At 35.8% G+C, this 24,677-nt stretch overlaps 1 protein-coding gene across 1 annotated transcript in view; it reads right to left on the bottom strand.

Moving 5' to 3' along the window:
* Positions 1-24,677, bottom strand: part of CFAP54 (cilia and flagella associated protein 54) — a 2,749,537-nt gene that overhangs the window by 1,651,336 nt on the left and 1,073,524 nt on the right. Inside the window, exon 28 of the mRNA XM_044087198.1 lies at positions 13,034-13,189. Coding sequence (XP_043943133.1) covers positions 13,034-13,189 — 156 coding nt within the window. The remainder of the gene's footprint in view (positions 1-13,033; positions 13,190-24,677) is intronic.

The following is a 24,677-nucleotide window of genomic DNA, read 5'->3' as shown; positions in this document are numbered from 1 at the left end:
ATGACATCACGGACCTGTATGTTATCATTACTATATGTTAATGTACATTTAATTCGCAGGTCACTATTCCTATTAGCGGGATCAGCCATTTGAGGAAATGCCTCCTGGGATGAGAAATAGGGTCTACCTTTTCTTTTCCTGAGCTCTTTAGAGTTGCCTTTCATAGTTAAGTTACCATCTTTATAGCCTCTAGCTTTTAGGATGTTAAAGAGATTTGTCCGCTCTACCTCAAAGTCTTCTTCCTCAGTGCACAGTCTAGAGGCACGTAGTACTTGATTCTCATAAATATTGTTGAAAATATATTTTGGATGCATGCTTTGCCTGTGTAGATAATGATTGTTCCAAGTCAACTTCCTAAAGACATTAGTGCTTATTCCTTTCATTGGGTGTAGATGGACCTTAACATCTAAAAAATCAATCTCTGCAGATGAAAAATTTACTTTAAACTCTAAAAAGTCAGTATTTTGATTAATGTAGTTAACAAAGAGGGTCAACTCATCGGCACTGCCCTTTCACAGAATAAATATGTCATCAACAAAATGGCCATAATAGAGAAGATGACCGTTCCATGGGTTAGCATCACTTAGGACTTCCACACTCTCCCATTGGGCAAATACCAAATTTGAGTAGCTATTTGCGCATGGGGTGCCCATAGCCACACCCTATGTCTGTAAATAGAAATCTTCACCATATACAAAGATGTTATTCTCTAATACCAATTCCAATAAGGAACATAATAGACTAGGGTTAACCCTATTCCGTGTCAAAAGTGTTTCTATGGCGTGCAAGCCAAACTCATTAGGTATTACAGTAAAGAGGCTCGTGATGTCCATGGTTACCAAAATAACATCTTCAAAGCTGGTCAGTTGGTTAGTTTTGAGATATAGATCCTTTAGAAAGCTTCCGGTGTCTTTCAAAACTGTGTCTACAATGGACAGAACTTTTTTCAATTCATTTTCTATGTATATAGATAGTGGCTCAGTGATCCAATCTCTTCCAGCTACAATGGGGTGTAGTGGAGGATCTATCTGGTCCTTATGGATTTTGGGTAGACCACTTATGCTGGGAATCATGGGGTGAGGGCAATCAAAAAAATCATATAGTTCTTTGGTTATACATTGTTCCATGAGCAAATCGTATAGCTCATGGCGTAAAGCATTAATCTTTGAGTCCACTTGGCATTTGTTCAACCTGATATAAGTGCGTTCATCCTCTAACATTTTCAGCATTTTTGTCCTATGCAAATCTGCATCCATAACCACTATACAACCACCTTTGTCTGCTGGTTTGATAAATAAGCTATCAGTTGATCTCAGCTGTTGAAGTGCTTCTTTTTCTTTAAAAGTAATGTTATGAAAGCTTCCATGGTTAGGGCATGAACTCATCTTACTAACTTCATCCTCACATAATTTCAAAAAGAGTTCAACTGCTGGGGGGTTGACTTGTGTAAAGTTGCTAAGTTTCTTAAAATGATTTATTTCGTGTGGATTATCCCCTTCAAAAATACATTTCAAAGAAATGTTCCTACAAAAGAGTCTAATATCTGTCATAAATTGATTTAAAACTGAAGACAGAGCAGGGATAAAACTTAAGCCACGTTCCAATAAAGAAACATGTTCATGACTCAAGATAGTGCTTGACAAATTGACTATCAGTCCCGTATTAGCTGTAATTATGTTGTCATCTTTTTGCGCTTGCGTTCTTGGCTCTGTGCATGAGGATTTCTGTAAAAAAGATGTTTTACAAAAACCGGCAAAGGCCAGTTAACTGATGCATGAACTGTTCCTTCTTTCAGTCTAGTCACCATATCCATATTAATATTGGATTCATGATGCTGTGCACTAAGTCCTGAAGTCATACAGCTGGTTCCAGCTTCATTCAAATCAGTAAGAGTTGTGCTGTAAGTAGAAAGAGCTGTTTCAATAGGTGAGGCATGTGTGTTTAATAAAGAAAGAGTATATTTCCATGCTTCAGCTTGCCCAGGTTCTACATTGTGTTTACTAGTATGATTTTTAGAAGTAGATATCTCATGGCGAGATTTACTTCGACCTCTGTTGTTCCTTGCTACTCCTTCATTTTCCTCTCTAGGCCATTCAAAGATAAGGTCATTCTTAAAATCTTGATAATCACAAGCCAATTTTTTAGTCTTAACTTGTCTTAACTTAATCCATTTGTAGCTGGAAGAGATTGGATCACTGAGCCACTATCTATATACATAGAAAATGAATTTAAAAAAGTTCTGTCCATTGTAGACACGGTTTTGAAAGACACCGGAAGCTTTCTAAAGGATCTATATCTCAAAACTAACCAACTGACCAGCTTTGAAGATGTTATTTTGGTAACCATGGACATCACAAGCCTCTTTACTGTAATACGTAATGAGTTTGGCTTGCACGCCATAGAAACACTTTTGACACGGAATAGGGTTAACCCTAGTCTATTATGTTCCTTATTGGAACTAGTATTAGAGAATAACATCTTTGTATATGGTGAAGATTTCTATTTACAGACATAGGGTGTGGCTATGGGCACCCCATGCGCAAATAGCTACTCAGATTTGGTATTTGCCCAATGGGAGAGTGTGGAAGTCCTAAGTGATGCTAACCCATGGAACGGTCATCTTCTTTATTATGGCCATTTTGTTGACGACATATTTATTCTGTGGAAGGGCAGTGTTGATGAGCTGACCATCTTTGTTAACTACATTAATCAAAATACTGACTTTTTAGAGTTTAAAGTAAAATTTTCATCTATAGAGATTGATTTTTTAGATGTTAAGGTCCATCTACACCCAATGAAAGGAATAAGCACTATTGACTTTAGGAAGTCGACTTGGAACAATCATTATCTACACAGGCAAAGCATGCATCCCAAATATATTTTCAACAATATTAATGAGAATCAGGTACTACGTGCCTCTAGACTGAGCACTGAGGAAGAAGACTGAGGTAGAGCGGACAAATCTCTTTGACAACCTAAAAGCTAGAGGCTATAAAGATGGTAACTTAACTATGAAAGGCAACTCTAAAGAGCTCAGGAAAAGAAAAGGTAGACCCTATTTCTCATCCCAGGAGGCACTTCCTCAAATGGCTGATCCCGCTAATAGGAATAGTGATCTGCAAATTAAATGTACATTAACATATAGTAATGATAACATACAGGTCCGTGATGTCATCAGGAGATTTTGGCCTGTTCTAACCACTGATGACAAAGTCAGAAAGGTTATAGCTGATACTCCCCTCTTCCTTTTTAAAAATAAGAAAAATATTAAGAGACTCCTATGTAACAAAGATGGTTTTCTTCACAATGCACAGTCTGAGAGAAAAGGCACTTTTAAGTGCTTTAGATGCAAGGTTTGTGCATATATAGATAGTGCCAATACTTTTATACATCCAGTCGCCAAAAAGACATATACTTTCAATTTGTATACGGATTGCAACATGCAACATTTAGTCTACTTAGCGGTATGCTGCCAGTGTGATGCTTTCTATATTGGCAAAACGGACCAAAGACTTAAGGACCGGATTTTGAGACATCTTAGGGACATGCACCATAAGGAAGTAAATAATGAACTGGCAGCACATATTGTTGACAATCCTTCACATAATTTCAAGTTTAAAGTTATAGAAGTGGTGGCTCCAACTAATAGAGCAGGAGAAATAAGCAATTGCACGGAATTACGTGAAGTTAACTGGATAGTTAATATGCAAGCACATCATCGACCTGGCTTAAATAGTATTGTTCCACTGAAACCCATACTAAAAGCCAGAAGGAATATTATTGGACACAAATAAGAGGCTTGCCTGTATCTGATTATATGGTTGGTAGATGGTATATGTCTTATCCAATGGAGAGCTAACTTGTTTCATGATTGTCATTGGCTTTGGTCAAAAGAGGTGTGTGGAAAAGAAGAGAAGTGATTGGGGTGAATCACGACTATCTATTTGGCTGCTAATTTTACATCGTCTCCTATGGAGAACTAGCACTATCACCATAGCCATTGGTCCTGAATCCAAGGGGGGATGCCAGAGGCAGAGAAATGATTGGTTGGTGTATCTTTAAAAAATATTATCAGCGGAGATATGTTTTACGATCTGAAGAAGGCTGAATAGCCGAAAGCGCTTATCAGATTTTATTTTACTACTTTTATATCTAGTCTATGTTTTGTTTGTTTTATTAAATTGTTCATTTGGAATCAAATCGTTCATTTGAATTTCAAGGAGTTTGGACTGCCATGGTGGTACATCGAAGTTTTTTCTTTATTATTGACTTTTGCTTGTCCTCGATACCGTCAGCGGTGGTTGGAACTATTTGCCTTTTAGATATTTAATATGTGTGCCCTCCCAGTTTATGTCTCTTTTTGATCTAAGTTTCATAGTAACATTTTTATTCACTAGAAGTGCCTGAGTTTTGTTGTAATTGAATTTTAGACCAGAGATGTTTGCAGATAAGTCTAGATTATGTAATAGGAGATCTATTGAATTTTCAGTATCATTAGAAGTTATCAGTAGGTAATCAGCAAACAGATGTATCTTGGGGGATAATTTGTCTGACACTTTATATCCTTTAATGCTGTCATTATTTCTAACATAATTTGCAAGAGGCTCAATAGCCAGGGCAAAGAGTAATGGGGAGAAGGGACACCCCTGTTTATTACCTCTTAATATTTTGAATGGGCTAGATAGATAAGATCCAATCTTTACATAGGCTATGGATTTTCATATAGTTTTTTTAATTAATCCTATAAAGTTTGGGGAGAAACTGTATTTTTACAGAACTTTAAACAGATATGTCCAGCTCAGGGAGTCAAAAGCTTTATCTATATCATGGCTTAAAATAGAAAGATCTTTTTTTTCTTGTTTGCTAAGTCTATTAATGGCAATAAACTAATTACATTGTCTTGTATCTTTCTGGTTTTGATAAACCCAGTTTGGTCTTCATGAATTAATATTGAAAGAATATTATTTAATCTGTCTGCTAAGACAGACATGAATATCTTGTAATCAATGTTAAGCAAAGAAATTGGCTTGTGCGATGTGAAAAGGTTAGGCTCTTTATTTGGTTTTAGGATGGGAGAGATGATAGAATCTTTTCATGAGGGAGGGGTGTTTGCTGTAATTTTAACTTCTTCGAATGCATTGAGTAAGATTTTCAAGATGTTATCATGTAAGAGTTTGTAAAATTCCAGAATTAGACCATCCAGTCCTGGTGCCTTTTTTGTCTTAAGATTCTTTTAAAGGAAAAGGGTTTGTCTGTGTTATTAATATTGTGTTTGGATAGCTTCTTTTGAATATTATTAGCAAGAAAGTTGTCTATACTTTTGTTATCATCTGTAGATGAGTTATTATTATTAATATTCTTGTAATGGTTTTTAAAACATAATAAGATTTTTTTTAGATCTGTAACTTTGATAGTCTGATTATTTCTAGTGTATATTATTTCTTTTATATGACTTTTTTCATTTAAATATTTAGCTCTAAATGCAATCCTGTGCATATTCTTGGAATTAATTGAATAGGATTGTAATCTGATTTTTTTCCAGATTTATTGATATTTTATGCTGCATGATATCCTGATATTCTTTATTCAGTTTACATATGTCAGCTAATGCAGATTTGTCATTTGATGTAAGTTCTAATTTTAGTTCATCAGTTTCTTTTTGTATGTCTACTAGTTTTTTATATTACTCTTTCCTTTTATTTATACACCAACTTTTGTTTTTATCATTTAAGACTACCTTTAAAGTGTCCCATAAGATAATATTTGAAATCTCTCCATTATTATTGGCATCTAGGTAAAGTTTTATTTAATCTAGAAACCATTCTTTAAATCCTTGTACTGTTACTAGATAAGTGGGTAGTCTTTGGCAGAAGTTTAAGAGGTCAGTATTAAGTGTTACACTGAAGGTGGTAGCATTGTGCTCAGACGTAGGGCATGATGTCAGCATTACATTATCAGTTTTGGCCAGTAAAGAACTGGTTACAAAGACTTTGTCTATGTTGGTGTGTGTGCCAAATCTGTAAGAGTAAGAGAATACTTCAGGGAGGATAATATTTTTATACCGTCAATGTCAATTAGGTTTCTGTCTTTTATATAGTTGTTCAAGTGCTTGGTAACAGGGGACGTCTTGAAAGGATAAGAGCTTGTGGTATCAGTGGAGGACAAGATACAATTAAAATCACCTGCTAATAGTAACTCACCTTTAGACTTTAATGTTCAGGTGTGTAAATGTTTTCTTCATAGTTTTAGTCCCAAAACCCAATATCCAGTAGGTGTTTTGCAAAAGTGGACATCTTTTTATCTAATTTTAGTATGACTAAAGCAAACATACCATCATTGCTTGAGTATGAGTCAACTATTTCTGGAATTCTCATTAGTTTTCTGTGTAAAGTTAGGACACCTCTTCTTTTGTGGTTATAGTTTGAACTTACCAAAATCTTATAATCCTTAAAGGTTAATTTGTTTAGATCTTCTGTTACTACGTGGGATTCCTGAATAAATGCAAAATCTGCTTTATGTAGCATTAAATATTTGTTGACACTACTCCTTTTCATGGGGCTGTTCAACCCATTGACATTAATTGATATGATGTTCAATATTATCATGTGATGGAGACTGCTATTATAAGTAAAACTGAAAAGTGCTTTCTTTGATTCATTATGGCAAATACATTTTTTAAAACTGTTATGGACAATTTAAAAGCTCTAAATTTAAGAATAAAACTGTATATTTTAATAACCTTCTGCATGGATAAACTATATCCAGGCTTACTATAGCTCTCATAGAAGCCACAAACTAACCATCTCCTGACATCTAGTGGGAATCCCTAGCTACTGCAGGTTAATAGCAAACAAGGGAAACTGCATGTACATTAAAAACATACAACAGGAAAAATTAAATTTTATATACTATGTATGCATGAACTAAGAATATGAAACTGTATACAATTTCTTAAAATTATTTTTATCTAAGCAGACTAACTAAGATAAATTGATTAATCCTAATAATTGTTTACTGCTATGAGTAAATACAGGGCTGTAATGTCATTAAAGCAGACAGAAAAATGCATTTATACTGTCAGAAACATATTTGTAATTCTTATTTAAATATAAATGTAATTTAGATTAAATAAATCACTATTTACAGTATAACATATGTTTAAAAGACTTTAGTAGGCATGACCTCTGAACATGTTTCTCTTCACTGAAGTCTAACAGCCAATCAGATTCAGGAATGATTATTTGAAATGTGTTTTCATTCATTTAGGAATTATTTTTTTTATCTAAAATGGAATTTTCTGATGTAAAGCTTTTAGTGACTATCACTAAAAAGAGCAAATATTGTTTCAAGCATAAATTTCTGACAGTAAATACTTTTCTTCACAGAAATGTCTGCAGTAGAAGGTAATCTTGAACTGGATACTTATCTGCCCAGCCTTGTAAAAGCACTATCCAACCATCAATCAGATGAAGCCTGCAGATGATCGCCCTCTTCAGCAGCAAGAAAGTACTGACACTTTGGCACCCTAGCCACTGATCTTATCCTGCCTTTGTTGTACTGTGCAGTGGCTATGGAGTGTGGAAGATCCTATAAAGCTTTGGAAACTATCTAGCTGTTCTGACTCTAGCAGAATATTTCCTGTATAGCTTAATGATGTGATGGACTACATTAGCAAAGAAGTCAGAGTTAGAGGGGTCAAATCAACAAAGCTGCCATATGGTGACAATGCTGTAATACAGGCAGACTCTGATCAGGAACCTAAGCAAATGATAAGGAAATGGAATGCAAGACTGAAGGCACATGGACTGAAGCAATGTGCAGACAACATAGCTGTCATAGCAGCAAATAGGGTAATTAGACAAAAATGAAAACTGAGATAGAAGGGAAAACAGTGGAACAGGTTAACTGTTTCCAGGAACTGAGAGCAGTGGTTGAGGAGAAGGGAAGTCTGAATTACGAGCTCAAAGTTAGACTAATATGGGCTGCATCCAACTGGCATAGAATGTTAGGGGTAGTGTGTGACAGAAGAATGCCAAAGAAATTGAAAAGTAAGGTGTACAAAACAGTGGTGAGGCAAGTACATTTCTATAGTACAGAAACCAGGGCAATGAAGTCAGAACAGTTGCAAAAGCGAGAAGTGTTTATAAAACAGGTACTGAGAAATGTGAATTAAAAAGTAATAGTGTTAGTCACCATATTTATATGGGGAATAAGGAGTTCTTAACAACTGGCCAAGGCTCCCAGACATATAACTAACTGTACAAACTACCTGAACTAAATATCTTAAGTGGCGATGTGCAGAGAAGTAACACTTTCCTATTTGGTAAAAAAAATAAAATAAAATTTTTTTGGAAGAAGGAGTCCAAACTGATGGTACTATGGAATGAATGTTTACTCCCTATAACAAGGATAGAGGCTTTAGACTGCAGTGAACCTGATATTCAGGCAACAAGTAAAGGACCAAGCAAGAAGAAAAGGAAGTGGAGGGACAGTCATTTGAATGAGATCAGTCTGGGTAACCTGGAAAGGTATAAGCAGATTAAGAGAAGAGCCATAGGAGAATATTTTAGGATAAGATCTGAGTCAAAAGAATAGGGCATAATGCATGTACCAGGAGTATCAGTAATAGGTGATTCAATGATAAGGAAGTATATTAGACCTTTCTGTGGTACTGATAAGGTAAAATTTACAATCTTAAGCATGGGAGGTAGTAGATTGTAAGATATTTATCATGGCTTACAGAAGTTGATTAAAAAGTAGGAATTATTATGGATCAGTCATAGTATACGTAGATGTTAATGATTTGTGGGAGACTCCTTTTTTCACATGTATAGACAAGTGCATAACATTTTTGAGGTTTGCCTTTCAAATAAGATGTTTTTCAGAAATTCTGCCATCTTCTGCATTGACTGACTACCAGTTTATTAAAGCAAGGCTACTTAACTGAGTGAGCAATTTCTGCCATTCAAAGATATAGATCTAATCAAGACCTGAGATGAATGTTGTATGAAAGAAGATTTATATGATAAAGATGGGTTTCGAGGAAACTACTGAGCAAGAGATATAGTGATGTTGTGAAACATTTTTGGACTTTACTACAGTTAGGAACATTAAGGAAAGATCAAATGTATCTTTTTAATTTATTATGCAAATGCAAGAAGTTTGAATAAGACGACTAAGGAATTATAATTAATTTGTAGGAAGAATCACTATGATGTGATAGTGATTACCAAAACCCAGAATATTGCAGGAAATCACTTTGCCTGGGTATCAACTGTATAAATGCATGTTTTGAGGGATAATAGAAGTAGAGTTGTTACAGTATTCATTGCAAGTGGGATATATGTCAGGGTGCTTGAAGTTAACCACAGCTGGGAATTTCTAGTTTTAGAATTAACTGATAAAAGCAGCTAGTATTATTAATGTGTTAATTTGTTATAAAAGCCTCTCTTTGGCAATCCCAGCCCAATACTTGTACACAGATTGATTAAACAAGTTGACAAGTACCATGAATGTGATCATTTTGGGTGATTTTAACTTTCCCAAGATAGACTGAGTGAAAGGAACAACTGTGTCTGCTTGGGGAGATGAATTTTATAGTGTCTGTCAGATTCATAATAACACAAATTATGAACTTTCCCACACGTTTAGAAAATACTTTGGATTTTTACTTATGAATGTACTAAACAAAATAATTAATGTAAAACAACTGTTCCCACTTGGTGGTTCAAGTCTATACAGCTTTTGAATTTATGGTAATGACACAGAAAATGTCAACCTAAGTTTGTTTTTTGATAAAGCTTTAATTTTTGGTTTAGATATAACTCAACAACTTAATTCCATAGATGCAACAGCATTAGGTCCTGAGGGAGTTTCTGCAAGCTAGAAAAGCTTGTGAGTTTATTTGCCGCAGATAAGTTCAGAAAACATATTACTAGGTATCCTGAGAGGTTTACTCCTCCATTGTGGAACTTTACTCATACCAAATTACTGAAGAAGAAAAAGAAAAAGGTTAATATTTGGAGGAAGATTAAGAGTGATATTTCTGAAACAGCTTATAATCTGGTCAATGGAAGACTGAAAGCATCTAGGTATGAACGGCACCTATTGTCTGCATCATATTCTAAGAAATTCTACTCATATGTTAATCCGTCTAAGGGAAAAGTCAAAACTCTAGGTTCTATAGCACACAATGGAATGACATTATATGCAGGGAAATGCCTGGCTAATGAGTTCAACAAGTATTTTTTGGAAGGGAATACCACTGGTGAAGTGGATATTTATGAGAAGAAGAAGAATTATTAAGAGATCATTATGGATACTGTGTGTTCATCCCTAAGATGCATAAGATAGGATAATGGGATGGGGGCCATTCGGGGTTGTCTGCGGTAAGTATTTAACTGTAATTACTACATCTTTTTTAATAAAATGTTACTACATGGTCCTGTCCTCACTAGATGGAAACTTGCAGATGTTACTCCTATTCATGAAGGTGGAACCATGGACAAAATTACCAACTATAAACCAATTAGACTTGCATCTTTTGCTAGGAAAAGCTTTAAGCCTTTAACAGGTCTTATCAACAACTTTGAACAATGATTCTCAAGTCCATTCATGGGACATCTCACAACATGGCTTTACTCAAAATTGATCAACTTTTACAAATTTGGTAGATTTTTATGAGCAGGTTTCATTTGCACTAGACCAGGGACTTTCACTGGTAGTTGCACACTTGGATTTATCTAAGGCCTTTTATAGTATACATCACACTATCATTGTAAATCCCAGTGTTATTCGTTGGGTTGCTAATTGGCTGGCCAGGAGATACCAAAGAGTAAGAGCTGAGAATTATACATCTGGTTGGGCTTTGGTCAAGGAGGGTGCCCCACAGGGTTCAGTTTTGGTACCAATGTTATTCAACACTGTGTTTTCAATGATACCAAAAACTCCACGATATATAGATGGCCAAGTATGCAGATAATATGAAAACTGGATGCATGATTACTGCTCATCATGGTATTAACATATTCAATCAATATTTACGTCAGACTGAATCAAAATAGGCTAAAAGGTAATAAGGAAAAATGTGATGCTTTACATTTTGGCATAGAGTCTTTATTACTTCAAATGTGAAATTAGGGCCGATTGATTTACAGAATGTGACAGAATACATTGACCCTGGCATTATTGATAGTAAGAATTTTAAATTCAGGTCTAATGCTCAGAAAAAAAATAAAAATAATAAAAAAAAAAAAATCTATTTTAAGTTTGTTGGTCTAATTCTCAGGAATTTTGATTTAGGGAACAAAGAAGTTCTCAACAAATTATTCACTTCTTACATTCGTCCGAAAATATACTATGCTGTTTTGTTTATATAGTAAGGGCAATTTATTACTACTTGAAGGTTTACAATGTGAATTTACTAAGAAAATACCAGAGATTAATGATTCATACCAATCTAGACTTGTGAGTCTAGGTCTTTTTTCAGTTAGTTACAGGTATTTGTGGGGAAAACTGTGTTTAGCCTTCAAAGCATTAACGAATGAAGAGCTGCGTCTTGTGTTAATATTGAGTTACTGGATGCAAGCAAGGCAACAAGAGGAATAAGTTATAAGTACAGAATTACTAAAAGTAAAACTGTCTTGAGAACCTGATATTTAAGCCAATCTATGGCTAAATTATGGAACAGGTTGCCATTGGTTATTCGACAGTCGAGCTCATGATATCTTTCTAAAAAGCAGTTAGACACATGAATGAACTCTACATCCTTTATTTTTACTACAAATCCCATGTTTTAAATTCGCCTTTGCCCTAATGGAGTTTTAACTTGGCTATTGAAGTGACTGAGATGGGTGGTAGGATGCATACTCAGGGACAGATGGTAAAATGAAGACATCAGAGCAGAAGCTAAAGTAGTTTCAATTGCAAAGAATGTCAAAGAGAAGAGATTACTGTAGTTTATGCACATGTACAAGAAACCAGAAAATGATTTGGTAAACAAGATTTGAAAAGACTGGAAGAAGGCAAAATGAAAGAGGATGTCCAGTAAAAAGAGATGGATGGATGGACTGCATTACAGAAGACCTGTGACAGTCAGGAATGAATGTCAAAGAAGGCAGAAGATTGGCACCAAATCAACAGAGGTGCCAATAGTTGACGTGAAACCCCAATCCCATATACAAAATGGGAAAAAGAGGGTTGATGATGATAAATTAAGATGTATAAAGATAATACTGTTTGTATTTAGCAATGCCAAAGGTTAAGACCTTTGAACCAACTGATGATTTACATAGGAAAGAGAAACAACTAACAGACAGCACAAAAAAATACACAAAGGCAAAGCTGAATAAGGTATACAATGAACTCTGTTTTATGTCTTGCTTCCCAGTATTGGCCTCAGCATGCAAATGTAATCATGCATCCTTAGGGATGTTCAGCTGCTTTAAAGATAATTCTGTGGGATTAAAATCCACCTACAGCTTACTCCCATTTATATTATGAATTTCTGCAGCAATGATCCCTATGATGACTACCTAAGGCTGTAAGGCAGCAGTTATTAAGAATTACTATAGGACTATTCTCTGTCTCTCAGCATTAGAAAGTCATGAACTTGGCATAATACAAATAAATACAAAAGAGTTGACAATAGGATGATATTTTACTACGATTTCTTCAGCTTGTGCTGATAAATGTGTCCTCCACATTGCCTGCACAGAAAAAAAAAATCTAGATGAAACTTAATTTGCAATGGTATTCTATGTTTTGTGACCTATTGTCAAACAACTTTGATAAAGAAAAAAAATATTTTCATTTGAGTGTGGCACTGACTATTTGGCATCAGGTACTCAATCATAACAAGTCTACAGTTTGCATTATTACATCATGTATCCAGCACTCTAAACAGTGAAAGTAGTGGCTGGGCTACAAAATTACTAGGAGGTCATTCAGTATCAGTAGTATGCTAATTTACAGTTTGCCAGTGTTAATGTTTATGTTTACTAGAAAAGGCTTTGTATAGAGCTGTAGTTGTTACCTGTATTACTGGTATGGAAGGTATTCTGTAATACATCATGGGAGCAAGAAGGCCATAGCACTGCACAACAACTTGTAGGGAATAGTTAGCATCATCTAACCAGTTACTTAGCTGCAGAGCAACCAACAATCGTTCACATTCATCCAGCCTGCATATCTGCAAAAGATATCATGCATTAAGTTTACTTAGCATTTCTAGAGCAAGTGGCAGTAACAGGCAGTGCTGAAAATTCTACAAACCTGCATAAATGTGCACGTTATTTATTTTTTAAGCATTTCACAGGGTAAAATATATATAGAGATTCAATGTTAAAGTCACATGTGTAAAATAAACAGTACTAAAGACATAAAATCTATACTTCTTACATCCAAGTGACGCCTCCAGGTTTATCTGCAGTTAACTCCTATTGACGCCTCTAGGTGTCAAATATTGCTTGTTCATATTTGCATCAATAATTCCAAAACCATGTTATGTACAAGGTTTTAACGATTTAATCTTAAAGCTTACACAATGGCAAACTCAACTGCATTAATATTTGACCTCTGTCTAGTGCAGGTAAAGGGATATTACCTGTTGTTTTTATGAGATTAATTTATATAAATATAATTTTCACATTTTTCTAAATATCTCAACAACCAAGTAACACAGAGAGAACTCCTTAGCTTTTTATGAAAGATTTCAGAAAGATGAATAAAATGCTGCTGAGAGCATGTGTATAACTTGAGTGGTTGCTGGCATATTCTAAGTTGTTTACAAAATATTACAAACATAATAGTTACTGTGTTTACTGTGACTTAACAAATCCAGTTAAAGACCTAGATCCTAAAGAATACTACCACTATAAAAGTAGTTTGTGCTAAAGGGTTTGCCATTTATACTTCTTTCATAACCCCTATGGTTCGAGAGATATGTGAGGACATAATTTGATTCTGGAAAAGGCTTAAACTCTGCCCATTGGAAGTTACATTGCAAACTTCCAGAGCTCCACTGGAGTGAACGAGTTTTGTATTTCAAGTAAATAAAGAGGTCAACATAAATAAGCTCCGATTGAATAAGCACAGCAAGACAGCAGCAGAGGTAAAAATAAGGTATGTTAATGTCAGTATAATGAGGAATATGAAAGCAAAGCAGGGAAGACAAAAAACGTATAAAGTTGAATGTACCAGAAATGCAGAGAAGGAGTAGAAGAGGCTGCAAGTAAAAGAAAAAGAATCGAAGAAGGAAGCAGGTATGTACCCAAGTTTTGCTTTATTCAGGCATTCAATCTTGTCTGCTACATGAAACAGTAATGGCAATTTTTGTGATGTGAAAGAAATAAATAATTTGGACAAAACTTACATCTAAAAATCTATAAAGAAGAGGAGATATATGACACTGTAAGACTGCAAATGAAGCAATTTATACCACAGAATACATGAAGGAATGCTCTATTGTGCTGTGATCCACTATATACAGCTTGCAATAGAACATGAATAGGACAATATCTACAATATAAGCAAGCCTTGTGAGATGTGGGCATAACAGAGTTTTTATCAGTTAATCTCTTCATTTATTTTCCAACACAATGTGGGTACAGAGCTTTATTTGTAATTCAGCAAAATGAAAAATAATAAGAAATGTGTGACGTTTATTCTGGTGTGATCTCTGTGCTGCAGGATTACAGATTCTATCTTTTATTTTATTCTTTTTAATTATTTATTTTGGGGGTCGTGCATTGTATCAGGCATCTACCTAGACTACATATGGGTTTCTCCAATGATCTAAGAGCATACACAAGCAAAAGCAGTCACATGTTAGTCAGGTGATATCAAGATGTTAAGATGCATCCAGTGTCTTAGCACAGCATGCATGACAGGTGCAGGAGGCATAAATGAAGCAGAAGGATTTAAGTTATGTTGTTTTTGCTATAAAAAGCTTTAAGTCTAGACGGGTTAATGCAAGTCGGGCTTCAATCATTATTAGATGAGAAGACTATTTGTCAAAGTTTCTGCTGAAGTGTGTATGGCCTGAGACCCAGTGACTTTGTTAATAAAGACTGCTCCCTATGTAATAAGTGTAACTTATTATTCTGGACTTGAATCAGAAACTGAGGCAATCTGAACAGAGATCAGAAGTGATAGTGTTAACACTGTCTTGGGGGAAGAACAATTAAAAAAAAAATCAAGAACCAGTAACAGCAGTGAGGAATATTTTATTCAGGTACTCAGAAGAAGAAAGTTCAACAGGCAGACAATAGGTAGCAGTTTTTCAGATCTTACACGAAAATGTAGAAGGTGAGAATAATACTGACACTGCTGTATAACAAAGTGGAATTTTATTATTAGGAGGCTCAAAGTCAATTAGGCCAGTTTCAGACATTGATAAAAATAAATACTATTTCTAGTCTCAGTGGATGCAAACTGTCAGATTTAACTAAGGGACCCAAAGACTCATATTACGTAAATGATCTTTTGCTTCCATCATCATTCATGCTGGTGTCAATGATTTGTTACAGATACTTTTATATCAGACATAAAACCAAACTGAGGCGATTTATGAGCTGAGTGTAAAGAACAGGACTAATCACTGTGAGAAATTTCTGAGTTTATTCCATCAATGTTTTTGTCGGAATATTAACATGCCAAGGCACTGCTTTTAATAAGTGGTTTGGGAGTTACTGTAGTGCAAAGGACCTAGACCTTATTGAGATGTGGGATGGTTTTCAAAGGATGACAATCTGACAAGGATGGATTTCACTTGAGTTCTCATAGTGGTAAATATCTGAGTAAAAAGCAAAGGATACAGTGATCCATTTTTTAGATTTCACTCACCTAATGGGGTAGGATGGAGAGTGACATTTGCACAAACAAGGGAATAAAAATATTTCATACTAAAATACCCAAAGTTTAACACAGAAAGCTAGACAAACTTCAAGTAGTGTGCTATGAAAATGACTGTTCTCTCATTGCTGTTACAGAAATTTGGTAATGCATTGGCATCTCCATACTTGGTTAAAAGTTTTATGATTATGTTTGGAAAGCAAGAGAGGTGGTGTTATATTACTTTTCTGATAAATTGCCTTCAAGACTCTTATCTGTAAATTTCCAGGTTGAAGTTGTATTGGTTGAGGTTTTTGAAGCCCCAGTTACAAAATTCAGTTAGATTATTAGCATGCTTTAAAAGTACTTTAACAATGAATCAAACTGAATATATTGAAGAACTTGGAAAATTTATGGACTCAGATAATCTTATTATTTTAAGTTATTTTTAAATTCTGCCATATTTACTCCTCAATTCTAAAATGTATTTTGTTGTATACTTCCAGTTCTTACCCACACCTCCTTATGGTGTCCAGAACTATTTTTGGTCTGGATTCCTTAACTAAGTAACTTACCAGCTAAGAACAGGTAATATTAGAACAGGCAATGTGCTATTAACAAAATTACATCAAGGCTGTTCATCTAGGATGTCCTGCTGGAGAAATTAATCTTTAACACTTATTACTCATATTTTTGTATTTATGTTCATATTTTCATAACTAACAGGCCTACACTGTACTGGAAAAATTGTTAGTGGTTTGTCAGTAATTATGAAAATAAGCAATATCTCCATATGTATTTAATACTTCAAAAAACAAGTGACTTACAAATTGCTGCATGACAGTAGGTGAAACCTTACAATAAATATGTCTAATTTTTGCACTGTAAGTTGCACAGCTTGAGAGATATCCAGTATTACTTATAATGCTAAATATACAATTAAACATATGTTTGCATATTTCTGTAAATATCTCAATAAACTTGCACTAACAGAGGAATTTCTTGTCATCATATAAATACTTATGCCTGGTTAACAAAACTTCTTCTAACAATATATGTTTAGGTGGCATGGTTTTCAACATAGTTTTCAAGATATAAATTGTTTTGTTACAGTTTAGGAAAAGTATAATTTGGGATTTGCATGCATTGTACTATATCACAGTTTTTATGGAAAAAGTCTTTGAATGCACTGACTATTACTACTATAAAGGATACCTCTTACTGATAGCATTATCTGTACAATTTTAACAGCTTTTATTGTTCACAAAATATTTACATTTGGTTATCTTATGCTTTTTAAGCATATTTTTCAGAAGATGTTCTAGAATGCAAGATATGTGTAGGCTGCTAGAGGTGTAACATTTCACACCATATAGGTGTTAATGAGTTAACTGGTTGGAATGTATGTACATTTTACTACCCCAAAAGAAGAGATTTGTGACTTGCTATTGCTGAAGAATTTGGCACAATTTATCAACTTTCCAACAAGAGAAAATAACATTTCTGATATCTTAATAACTGATACACCACATATGGTTTAAAAATAAGATAATTAGTAAATTCTGATCATAAAACCTTCCAAATTTCTGATCTGATTAACAAGCCTTAATTTCAACATACCAGGCATTTTTATGACAGGTCTAAGTTTAATAATGATACATTTATATACAAGATTGATTACTTGAATATCATGGCTGAAAACAATTCAAACATGTATTTAGTGAGGAATTCATTTGAAGACACTTGTCTAGGAGCATGCAAATAACTGTAAGAAACTGATTATAAAAAAGAGGTGGACATACTCCTCCTTGGTGGCAGTCTATCCATACATGATTACACTTAAAAAAAAAGAAAATATAAAATTTGGAAAAGATTTTTGTATCTCTTCTGCCATGAAAGCATATTATACCTAGAGTAAACAATTATAATACTCACAGAGGAAGGCAAGCACAGCTGTGAAAATAACTTGAGTATGAAAGTAAATTAATTGGGTCAAATGACAGCAAAACATTTTTCATGATGACAGAACTTTAAATTTGGAAAATGAGCTAACAAATATTGTTAATCTTCACTTTACTGGCAAAAGTAAAGAAAGAACCAGAGTTCTTTAGTTAGGCTACTTGAAAATATTTCTAGTCCAGAACTGTCACTGGAATTGGAAGTAAACTCTTTGACAAAAATAAATGTTAATTCTAGCACATGCTCTGACACTATACCAACTGTTTTTTTTTTTTTGCCAAACTTTAACAATTATCAGGCTTACTACATTGTTTAATCAGTCATTGTCATCTGATGTGGTTCCTATAAGTTGGAAGATGGCTGATATGGTGGTTATACACAAGAGGGAGCATTTGATAAAAAAAGAAGTTATATACTCAACATAATATTCCAGCTGTGTTGTCCATTTTCATTCCTCCTCAACTAATGGGTTCAGATCCAACCCTCAGACTTGGCTGTTAAACTAGCTTGTGGCCACCAAACAATTCTCAAGATCCTTCCCTACCAATAATGCATCAATCCCTCATTTGCTGCTTGACAGGAAGACTATTATAATAAGCCATATCTGGAGCTCAACACAAAGGACAGTTGTGTCATTGAAGCCTCACATTTCTCCAGAACTCAGTCATAAAGGATAGGGGTTGGTGGGTGGGGAGCTGAGGAAGAATGAAAATGAACAATTCTGTATCTTATGTTGTCAATTTTCATTCATTCCTCAACTGATGGGACAGAGTCCCCAGCAATCTAAAATCCTGGGTGGACTCTAAGGAAGGATAATCCTGAGTATGGTTGAGCCAAAGGTTGCTCTTCCCCTCAAGACTAGCTACAGAGTGATACAAGTATGAGGATTTGAACAAGTTGCAGCCACATATATATCGTCCATAGAAGCTGTAGACTGGAACACAGAAGATGTCGCCATAGATCTGCTTGAATGAGCCTTTAAAGATTTAGGTAAGGGAGATTCAACTTGTTATAGACAAATGAAATGCAATCTGTCAACCATCTATCAAGAGTTACCTTTGCAACTGATTCACCCAATTTAGTATGTGCAAAGGAGATAAAGAGCTGATATGCCTTTCTACTTTGTTTTGTTCTGTATAAGTAAAAATGCAATTGTCTATGGCCATCCAATAAATGCAGCATATATTCCCCTTTATTTGCAAATTTTGGAAAGAATAGTGGTAAGTTAATGGATTGGTTGATGTTGAATTCTGATACCACCTTAGGAAGGAAGGAAGCACTAGTGCATAATGTGACCCAATCCTTATGAATAATCAAATACGGAGGCTTAGAAGATAATGCTTGAAGTTCTAAAATTCTTCTAGCAGATGTAACTGCAACTAGAAAGACAGTTTTCCAAATATGGATGTTAGGACCACATTTAGCTGCTGGTTTAAAGGAAGAATGAATTAAGGATTGCAGTACCAAATTTAAATCCCATGGTAGGGGGGGTCTTTAAAAATGGGTCATAGCACAAGAGTTCCTCTCAAAAAGGCTTTGCACAGCTTAAAGGAAGACAGTGAAGAATTTTGAAATCCAACATGAAAGTTAGAGATTGCTACTAATTGGACTTTTATAGTTGATGAACTAGCACCCTCCATTAAATAGACTCACCAAAAATTCTAGAACTGATGGAAATGGAGCTGAGAAAGGGTCAGTTTGATTTTGTGCTGCCCAGCAAACAAACCTTTTCCATTTAATCCTGTAGAGTAGAAGATTTATTGGAAGATAACTCATGGTTTAGTATCTTATTGACCACTGTACTGCAAGAATTTTGAGTTTCTGAAAACTCTATCAACTGATAGGAATATATATATATATATATATATATATATATATATATATATATATGTATATCTACACACACACACACACACACACACACACACACACACACACACACACGCACACATACACACACACACACACACACACACACACACACACAGGTTTACTATTACATTTATGAAGTGCAGGGTATCAAGTAACACATGCTAGAATCACTGTTTTCAAAATGGCAGCGAAACAAACCAAAAATGATCGATTTGTAATGATCGAGTGACATGTTACACTCAGTCATTCCTGATTCGATGTGCTGGGAGATCACAGTTCAGTGGGGAACAGGGAATTAGCCCATTTCCTCATGGTAGTGTAATCTTGGGAGTTGGTATATTTAATGCGCAGGGAATGTGGGGGATGCAGGGAGGCATAGCCCCTTCTGCAAAATAGTAGCATTAACATACCACTGACTGTTGAGTGTAATGGTATGTTAATGTGTATATCATGGGTGACTGGCATCACCTCCTGCTATGTTGGATACATCAAACCACGGTGGTCGATGTATTAATTTTTGCCTTGGTTTACTTTTCTGCATTCCGGATTCAGCATTTCGGGTAGACGTTCTAAACGGTCGACTAAAGCAGATTCAGAATGCCAGTAGTAAACCATGTATACACACACACACACACACACACACACACACACACACACACACACACACACACACACACACACACATATTATTTATATAGAAATTTTGTTTTTTCTCTTTTTTAATTTCTCAGTCTTTTAGGTTTCTAATACCATGACAGGAATAGATCCCATTCCCATTCCTAAGTCAAAGTATGATTAAAGTTATTGAAATTAGTATCGTTTCAATTTTTGATGTCAGCCATATGTGCTCTTCACAGCACCTGCAATGTGTCCAGTATAGGATGTTCCATTTACTATAAGTTCAATACACTGTTGGGTGTTCCTCTTAAAGTTGCATACATAACTGAAAATGCTTATGGTTATCCTTAGCCTGGGAGGCAATTTTTGCCTCAGAGTTGGCTTTGGTGGACTTGATGTGTCCCTTGAATTGCTAGTTGAGACTGTGGGAGCTTTTTGCCTGTTAGGCTTAGCCTTTCTATTTCTGGACATGATTTTCCTTCTTTTTTTTTCCTTTTATTGAATAATTTATTTTTACTGGGGGTCTACCAATGGGGGGGCTTGTTTTTGGAGTTTGTCTTAAGTTTATTTCGGTTTCATATTGCTGTTTTTATGCAGTTATTAAATGCTTAAAAAGGGTTTCTGTAAGCAGTTCTGCATAGGCCACGGTGTTTTCTGAGTTTGGTGGGAGGCTTTGAATTTAGTTATGCCAGCACCTAACAGGATGCAGTTAACCTTGGAAAGGTGCTTAATGGTTCTGGGGTTTGCTGGGAGTTTTATCTTCATATTTACTTCATGGGTGACCACTTTGTCATCTGAGCTGCCAGGTGAGGACATTATACTAGGAGTGGTCCAACATTCCCTCATATTTGTGAGTACCAGACCCAGGATATTTGTACTGCTAGTAGGTATGCAGACTAGCTGTTCCAGGGTTTTTGCACTTATAAAATCCACAAACCTTTGAGCCTGCATGTCAGTGGTTGTGTATGTATTCCAGTTTAACGTGGGATAGCTGAAATCATCCATGAATAAGGTGTTGGACTGAATGGTGAGTGATTCCAGTACATTTTAAGGACATGGTATGGTTAACTTGGGTCACAGACAGAGACCTATAGCAAGCATGAATATGGTATGGCACTTTGTTAGTTGGACATGTAGTAGCTCAAACATGTCATATTGTTTGATCAGTCTTGAGGTGTGCTTACTTTTTATGTAGAGTGATATGCCTCCACCTCTTGTCCCTTCTTATGTGGTGGCTGGTCTAAATATGTGGAAGACATTATAACCTTACACCACTGGGTTGCCTCCCACGGTCCCACGGGTCTATATTAGAAAGATGAAACTGCAAAACAGCGAATGCACTTAGATCGACCCAAAATGGTTAAACCTGCTAAATGAATGGCCACAACAGCGATTTTTTTTCCCTGGAAAACAAATCGCTGGGCCAACACACAAAAAAAAAATCTAAACACAAAATAAATACACTTAAATATACCAACTTCTAGATCGCACCACAGTGGAGGAAACGGCAAAGCCCAGACAATGGCCTAGCGATTTTTTCCCTGGAAAAAAAATTGCTGCTCTGGCTGTTCGAGGTAATGCAGCTTCGATCAATTTGGGTCGATCTAAGAGCATTCTCTGTTTTACTGTTTCATCGTTCTAATAGGAACCCACCTCCGACAGCTTTAAACCATGTCTTAGTAACTGTACAAATGTCAACATTCTCAAGGTTTAGGAGAGCTGCCAGGGAGTGCAGTTTCTTGATGAGACTCCTAGCATTGTGCAGTAACACTTTTAGTATATCTTGAATAGGCTTTACTAAGTTGGAAGACTTATCAGGTTGGCATTGCCTAAATAAAAGACAATATAGGGGTCAATAATGTTTCAGTCAATATCCAAAACCTAGTGAAGACAGGTGCAGACCATCCCTGGGAAAACAGAATGGTCTGTCAATCATATCCTCCAAAGATGACAAATATTGCACTCCTTTAGAATGACACCAATAACTAAGCCAATTGCTAAGTCAATCATCTTTTGTTAATATTGTGGCATCATCGTTGGAGAAGGCAGAATGCTTTTCAGTGCTAGGCTTATACTTGCCTGTGACACATAATCTTAAAGCTTTACCATGTCTCTATTTGGGTTCACTTTTAAATTTCAAAATCCCAGAACATAAAACCTCTAAATCATGATGTTCAGAAGTTCAAAATTTTGGAATCTCGAAATGTATCAATGGAGATTGCCGTACACTGCAGAATGGGAACTTTATCATTCTCTTCACTATAGTGTGATTTCGGAGTTGGTATATTTAAGTAGTGGGGGTGTGGGTGGGTGCATGGGGGGCTTGAACCCTTGCAAAAACGTGATGGATGAGGTTTTCTTTTTTTAGATGTTTTATTTTTCATTTTGAGATTCCAAGACCTCAAACTTCTGAACGTCAGGATTTAGAGGTTCAAGGTTTTGGGATTTCGAAATTTAAAAGTAGATCTCTCTCATCACATAGTCAAGGGAGGTAGGTCTCAGGTCATTAGATCCATCTAATGTCCAGCTTATTATTTTACTGATGTGACTTGGTACTTACTCTCTAACTGTCCTTGCAAATAAATTATTTTAGGATGTATTTACTCTCCGGGCTTGTCAAGCGTGTGCTCATATTATGTTAATGTTTTTTACAATTTTTATAATTTACTGTATCTGAGCTTTGTTTTTCCATGCATTCTGTAACTGTGAAGGTTTTCTCCCAGGGCCTCCGCTGAGAAAGGGCTTTGCCTCAGATGGACTAACCTGGTCAACAAATGTCAAATAAATAAATAATAATGCCCACATGGAATTTGACAGAGTCATACTAGTACTTGTGGTTTAATGTCCTAAGTGCATATGTGATCTGGAAGGTCCTTGCCTATGACAGGCTACTGACCATGACTGTCTCTTTGCTCAGCCTGGTGAGCATGGCATCAGTATGTCTCACAATAGAGTTTCCAGTGACCAATATATTGGGTTGAATGGTAGTTCACCTTAACGGCTTAGAGGGTGCGATATTGTGAGATGTGGTTGCATGTTTCCTGAGGAGTATTGTCTTTGTAGAGTGTTTGAGAGGTTGCTGATGACAGCGTCTAAAAGGCCTTTGATGTTTGAGTAGATTATATTTAACAGCCTCAACATATGTGAATTTATGTGTTTGATCCATAGAAGATGTAGTATATGTTACTGGCAATCTGTTTGGAGATGTCAATGTCTGTATGTGAGAGCTTTGCCTCCAAGGACATAGTGTAACTACATCTCTTGAATACTATGTCAGTCTGCTTAAGAATAAGGTCATATGTGAGTAAACATGATATAACTGCTACATTGTCTCAGGATGCCTATTTCCATCAGTCTGGCTACAGTGAGAGTAGGAAAATGCACAGCCATGGCTGCTGATTCTTGTTTTTATACTCTATGAGGGGCGGTGCAAAGGGGTTGTAACTAAATTGGGAGTTACTGTTCTGGGCGAGAGGTCTAGGATTGATCTAAAACAACATCCTTAGAGTAAGGGTTCTCTGCAGGCAAACTAGCTGCTATACACTCAGCTAGATATTTAACAGATGATGTTTTATATGGGAAACTACAACTGTAGGTCCCTCATTGCATATGTGATCTGGAAGGTCCTTGCCTATGACAGGCTACTGACCATGACTGTCTCTTTGCACAGCCTGGTGAGCATGGCATCAGTATGTCTCACAATAGAGTTTCCAGTGACCAATATATTGGGTTGAATGGTAGTTCACCTTAACGGCTTAGAGGGTGAGATATTGTGAGATGTGGTTGCATGTTTCCTGAGGAGTATTGTCTTTGTAGAGTGTTTGAGAGGTTGCTGATGACAGCGTCTAAAAGGCCTTTGATGTTTGAGTAGATTATATTTAACAGCCTCAACATATGTGAATTTATGTGTTTGATCCATAGTAGATGTAGTATATGTTACTGGCAATCTGTTTGGAGATGTCAATGTCTGTATGTGAGAGCTTTGCCTCCAAGGACATAGTGTAACTACATCTCTTGAATACTATGTCAGTCTGCTTAAGAATAAGGTCATATGTGAGTAAACATGATATAACTGCTACATTGTCTCAGGATGCCTATTTCCACCAGGCTGACTACAGTGAGAGTAGGAAAATGCACAGCCATGGCTGCTGATTCTTGTTTTTATACTCTATGAGGGGCGGTGCAAAGGGGTTGTAACTAAATTGGGATCTAAAACAACATCCTTGGAGTAAGGGTTCTCTGCAGGCAAACTAGCTGCTATACACTCAGCTAGATATTTAACAGATGATGTTTTATGTGGGAAACTACAACTGTAGGTCCCTCTGTCTATACAAAGCACTGCAAACCACTGCTGCACAGCTCATCACAGGTTATAGGAGACAAGCTAGAGACAAATC

The sequence above is a fragment of the Protopterus annectens genome, chromosome 11.part0, assembly GCF_019279795.1.
Source record: "Protopterus annectens isolate FY-2018-M chromosome 11.part0, PAN1.0, whole genome shotgun sequence".
Taxonomy (NCBI): domain Eukaryota; kingdom Metazoa; phylum Chordata; order Ceratodontiformes; family Protopteridae; genus Protopterus; species Protopterus annectens.
Note: the sequence above shows the minus strand (reverse complement) of the source record. Positions and strands in the feature narration are given on the sequence as shown.